General features: G+C 45.9%; 1 protein-coding gene across 1 annotated transcript in view; it reads right to left on the bottom strand.

Annotated features, from left to right (window-relative positions):
- Positions 1 to 2,257: 2,257 nt before the first annotated feature.
- Positions 2,258 to 5,773, bottom strand: part of LOC126984334 (uncharacterized) — a gene marked incomplete at its 5' end in the record, with an annotated part of 7,383 nt that continues 3,867 nt past the window's right edge. The window contains 2 exons of the mRNA XM_050837945.1: positions 2,258 to 3,580; positions 5,178 to 5,773. The exon at positions 5,178 to 5,773 is cut by the window's right edge and continues 580 nt beyond it. Of these exons, the coding sequence (XP_050693902.1) occupies positions 3,227 to 3,580; positions 5,178 to 5,773 (950 nt within the window). The remainder of the gene's footprint in view (positions 3,581 to 5,177) is intronic.

Consider the following 5,773-nt stretch of genomic DNA (forward strand, 5'->3'; position numbering starts at 1 on the left):
GAGAGAGAGAGAGAGAGAGAGAGAGAGAGAGAACATAAGAACATAAGGAGTCTGCAAGAGGCCGGTTAGAGAGAGAGAGAGAGAGAGAGAGAGAGAGAGAGAGAGAGAGAGAGAGAGAGAGAGAGAGAGAGAGAGAGAGAGAGAGAGAGAGAGAGAGAGAGAGAATTTGTATTAATATCACTTTCTCTCCATACCATAAAGACAGATAGACAAAGCAAACAAACAAACAAACAAACAAACAATCAAACAAACAAACGTAAACTAATAGACGAAGAAACAGACCCAAAAAATAGGAAACAAACAAACAAACAAAACAAAGATATACAAAAAAAAGACATAACATAACCAAACACACACACACACACACACACACACACACACACACACACACACACACAGAGAAGAGATCTGGAACGTGGAAATGAAGAAGAAAAGAAGAAGAAAAAGAAGTAGAAGAAGAAGAAGAAGGAATACATAGGAATACATAGGAAGAACAGACCCCAGAAGACCTATCGGGGTATGGCGAGGGTGTCTGTTTACTTCCGCTACTACTAGTAATCTACGTGTGGCAGGACAGGACAGAATAGACGAAGGCTCCTCCCCACCCACCTCTCCCTCCAGGAAATAGTTAGAAGGGAACACCATGTACGTTTAAGGAAGAAAGGGACATGGAAATTTTACAGTAAAGAGAGAAATAAGAGGAAATTACTGCCCTTAACTTACGCTATTGGTGACCTAAGCTGTGGGGGAAAATGGCTTCATTACATAAGAACATAAGGACACAGAAACACAGGGAGGCTGGAAGAGGACGAGTGGCCTACACAGGGCAGCCCCAGAATCCCCCCTAATACTCACGATGGGGAGGAGGAGGAGGAGGAGGAGGAGGAAGGGGAGGAGAAAAAGAAGAAAAGACAAGAAGAAGGAGGAGGAGGAGGAGGAGGAGAAAAAGAAGAAAAGAAAAGAAGAAGGAGGAGGAGGAGGAGGAGGAGGAGGAGAAAAAGAAGAAAAGACAAGAAGAAGGAGGAGGAGGAGGAGGAGGAGGAGGAGGAGGAGGAGAAAAAGAAGAAAAGAAGAAGAAGAAGAAGGAGAAGAAGAAGAAAGAGATGACACACACAGACTGAAGATGAAAAAATAAGATAAGAAAAAAAAATTATGAAAAAATATATAAAAAAAAAACAGAGACGAGTTGAATGAACGCCTAAGGGAAGGTTGAATAAGAGGAGGAGGAGGAGGAGGAGGAGGAGGAGGAGGAAAAATGAGATAAAGAGGAAGATAAAGAGGAGGTAACAGTTGTGGTCGAGGTGGTTGAGTGGTTGTCTGCTGCACGCTAGTTCGCATCCACGCACACACACACACACACACACACACACACACACACACACACACGAGCATAGTGAAAGTCCAGCATTTTTTTTACAAAGGAAGGAAGGAAGGAAAGAAGGAGGGGGAAGGAGGGAAGGAGGGAGGGAGGGAGGGAGGGAAAGGAGGGAAAGGATGGAAGGAAGGAAGGAAGGAAGGAGGGGGACGGAGGGAAAGGAGGGAAGGAAGGAAGGAAGGAAGGAAGGAAGGAAGGAGGAAGGGAGGGAGGGAGAAAGGGAGGAAGGAAGGAAGGAAGGAGGGAGGGAAAGAGAAAGCGATGGAAATGAAGGAAGGAAAGAAAGGAAGGAAGGAAGGAAAGAAGGAAGGAAGGAAGGAAGGAAGAAACGAAGGAAGGGAAAGAGATGGAAAGGGAAGAAAAATAAGGAAGGGAAGGAAAGAGAAAGGGATGGAAATAGGGAAGGAAGGAAGGAAGGAAGGAAGGAGGAAGGAAGGAAGGAAGGAAGGAAGGAAGGCAGGAAGAAGGAAGGCGCAGTGAAGACTATCTAGAAATGGTCTCAAGGTTACTATTCTCTCTCTCTCTCTCTCTCTCTCTCTCTCTCTCTCTCTCTCTCTCTCTCTCTCTTTCGTATAGTTTTCTTATTAACGTTCCCGAGGCTACAAGATTCCTCTCTCTCTCTCTCTCTCTCTCTCTCTCTCTCTCTCTCTCTCTCTCTCTCTCTCTCGTTATTTTCTCGTGATAATAAAACGTTTTGGATATTTGCCTCTCTCTCTCTCTCTCTCTCTCTCTCTCTCTCTCTCTCTCTCTCTCTCTCTCTCTCTCTCTCTCTCTCTCTCTCTCTCTCAGGCCTTGAGCTACAGGTATAAAACAAGACCTTTTTGCTAATCTCTCTCTCTCTCTCTCTCTCTCTCTCTCTCTCTCTCTCATGAAAACCAGTCATTATATTTGTGCATTTTTATTTATTTTTCACATTCATTTCAATTCAATATAAATCTCTATATAAATATCTCTATATAAATTATTAACGCTCTTATATAAACATCTTCGTTCCTTAATACTAATTCTTGTGGTCTGGTCATGGAGGAGGAGGAGGAGGAGGAGGAGGAGGAGGAGGAGGGAAGGAAAGGGAAGGGAGGAGGAGATGAAAACTTGAGGGTGGGGAAGGAAGGAAAGAAGGAAGAATAGGGAAGAGAAAGGAGAGGAAGAGGAGAGGGAGGAGGAGGAGGAGGAAGAGGAGGAGAAGGAGGAGGAGGAGGAGATGAAACTTTTGGGTGGTGGGAAGGAAGGAAGGAAGGAAGGAAGAAGAGGGAAGAGAAAGAAGAGGAAGAGGAGAGGGAGGAGGAGGAGGAGGAGGAGGAGGAGAGAAGGAAAAGGAAGAGAAGGAAGGGAGGAGGAGGAGGAGGAGGAGGAGATGAAACTTGTGGGTGGTGAGAAGGAAGGAAGGAAGAAGAGGGAAGAGAAAGAAGAGGAAGAGGAGAGGGAGGAGGAGGAGGAGGAGGAGGAGGAGAGAAGGAAAAGGAAGAGAAGGAAAGGAGGAGGAGGAGGAGGAGGAGGAGGAGGAGATGAAACTTGTGGGTGTTGGGAGTGAAGGAAGGAAGGAAGGAAGGAAGAAGGGGGAAGAGGAAGAAGAGGAAGAGGAGAGAAAGGAAATGAAGGAAGAAATGAAGAAGAAAAAGGAAGAAAATGAAAACAAAAAGAAAGAAAGGGAGGAAAGAAAACAGGTAGAGGAAGGAATGGAAGGAAAAGGAGAAGAAAAGAGAAAATATGAAGGAAAGAAAGACAAAAAAAATAAGAAAAATAGAAAGAGAGAAAGAAAGAGAGCAGGTGAAAGAAATAACCGGAGGAAAAGAAGAAGAAAAGAAGAAAGAAAAGCAAAACAAGAAAACTGAGGGGAAAGAAAGAAAACAATTAGGCGAAGGTATTCTCCGGGGATTCGTAATGCGAGGCAAGAGGTTCGTAACTCGAGACAGGAGCGTCGTAAATCGGGGCAGGGGTACCGTACGAGGGCGCCGGGGTACCATACGACGGGGAGGGTTTGTAGGCCTTGGTTGGGGGGTACTGCGCCTCCCCCTCGTACGCGACCTTCGCCACGTACCCGTTGTGGTCGTCGGCCGTGTAGGTGACGATCTGCGTACGACCGTCGGGGAGAGCGACCCGGTATTCCCCGTTCACAGTGTCGCCGTCGGAGGCCGCTTGGTGGGCGAAGTCGGCGCCGGAGGACCCGTCGGCGACCGTGTAGGCGAAGTCGAATGGCATGCCTTTCTGTTGGGGGGGAAGGCGGGGTGAGGAGGGATTGGAAGGGTGACGGAAGGGCGGGAAGAAGGGAAGGGAAGGGAAGGAGAGGGAAGGACGGAAAGATTAGAAGAGAAGGGAAGGGAAAGGAAAGGAAGGGAAGGGAAGGGAAGGGAAGGAGAGGGAAGGACGGAAAGATGAGAAGAGAAGAGAAGAGAAGGGAAGGGAAAGGAAAGGAAGGGAAGGGAAGGGAAGGGAAGGGAAGGGAAGGGAAGGAAAGGAAAGGGCGGAAATAAGAAAGAAGAGAAGAGAAGAGAAGGGAAGGGAAGGGAAAGGAAGGAAAATACACAGAAAGAAGAACAGAAAAGAGGAAAGGATAGAGAAGGGAAGGGAAGGGAAAGGAAGAAAAATAAGCAGAAAGGAGAACAGAGAAAAAGAAAGAACATAGAAGGGAAAGAAAAGAATGGAAAAGGAGGGCAAATAAACAGAAACGATATATAAGGATAGAGGAGGGAGAATGCAAGGAACAGGAGGGGAAACTAAAATATAAACGATATAGGAACAGGGAAGGGATGGGACGCGCGGCCGTGACATCGTGAACACAGTGCCCAGCGTGGAGAGAGATGGAAGGGGAGAGAGAGTAAGGACTTCGTGGGAATGAGAGAAAGAGAGAAAAAGAGAGAGAGGGGTGTTTAGAAGTGAGGGCAGAGAACGGCTTGGTAAAAAATGAGAGAGCTTGGAGTGTGTGTGTGTGTGTGAGAGAGAGAGAGAGAGAGAGAGAGAGAGAGAGAGAGAGAGAGAGAGAGAGAGAATATGGTGTTTTGCTATGATTAAAAAAAGCCCGCTACTCGCTGTTCCTAAGAAAAAAAAAAGAATCCAAAGAGGTGGCCGAAAGAGAGGTCAATTTCGGGAGGAGAGGCGTCCTGATTCCATATAAACAAAGGCACTACTACTACTACTACTACTACTACTACTACTACTACTACTACTACTAAATATCTTAAAAAGCCACTCGTTGTAGGAAGGGGAGAATGCGCTGAATGATTACCATGGAAAATCTCAGAGTGATTCATCTATTTAAACGATCCTTCCTATTTCTACTACTACTACTACTACTACTACTACTACTACTACTTCTACTACTACTAGATATCTTAAAAAGCCACTCGTTGTAGGAAGGGGAGAATGCGCTGAATGATTACCATGGAAAATCTCAGAGTGATTCATCTATTTAAACGATCCTTCCTATTTCTACTACTACTACTACTACTACTACTACTACTACTACTACTAGATATCTTAAAAAGCCACTCGTTGTAGGAAGGGGAGAATGCGCTGAATGATTACCATGGAAAATCTCAGAGTGATTCATCTATTTAAACGATCCTTCCTATTTCTACTACTACTACTACTACTACTACTACTACTACTACTACTACTAGATATCTTAAAAAGCCACTCGTTGTAGGAAGGGGAGAATGCGCTGAATGATTACCATGGAAAATCTCAGAGTGATTCATCTATTTAAACGATCCTTCCTATTTCTACTACTACTACTACTACTACTACTACTACTACTTGCAATCACAAAAATATATATAACCAATTCAAACATTAGTTAACTTACCCCGTAGCTGTTCTTTGGTGGTTCGTACGAGTAGCCGGTCTTGGGGGCTCCGTAAGTAGGTTCAGGTGCCTTGTAAGTAGGTTCTGGGGCCTTGTAAGTAGGTTCGGGTTCCTTGTATTCGTATCCTGTCTTGGGTGGGGCGTAAGTAGGCTCAGGGGCTTTGTAAGTAGGCTCCTTGTATTCGTATCCTGTCTTGGGTGGGGCGTAAGTAGGCTCAGGGGCTTTGTAAGTAGGTTCCTTGTATTCGTATCCACTCTTCGGGGGCGCGTAAGTAGGCTCCTTGTATTCGTATCCTGTCTTGGGTGGGGCGTAAGTAGGCTCAGGGGCTTTGTAAGTAGGCTCCTTGTATTCGTATCCTGTCTTGGGTGGGGCGTAAGTAGGCTCAGGGGCTTTGTAAGTAGGCTCCTTGTATTCGTATCCTGTCTTGGGTGGGGCGTAAGTAGGCTCCTTGTATTCGTATCCTGTCTTGGGTGGGGCGTAAGTAGGCTCCTTGTATTCGTATCCTGTCTTGGGTGGGGCGTAAGTAGGCTCAGGGGCTTTGTAAGTAGGCTCCTTGTATTCGTATCCAGTCTTCGGGGGCGCGTAAGTAGGCTCAG

Source organism: Eriocheir sinensis, chromosome 57 (assembly GCF_024679095.1).
Source record: "Eriocheir sinensis breed Jianghai 21 chromosome 57, ASM2467909v1, whole genome shotgun sequence".
Taxonomy (NCBI): Eukaryota; Metazoa; Arthropoda; class Malacostraca; order Decapoda; family Varunidae; genus Eriocheir; species Eriocheir sinensis.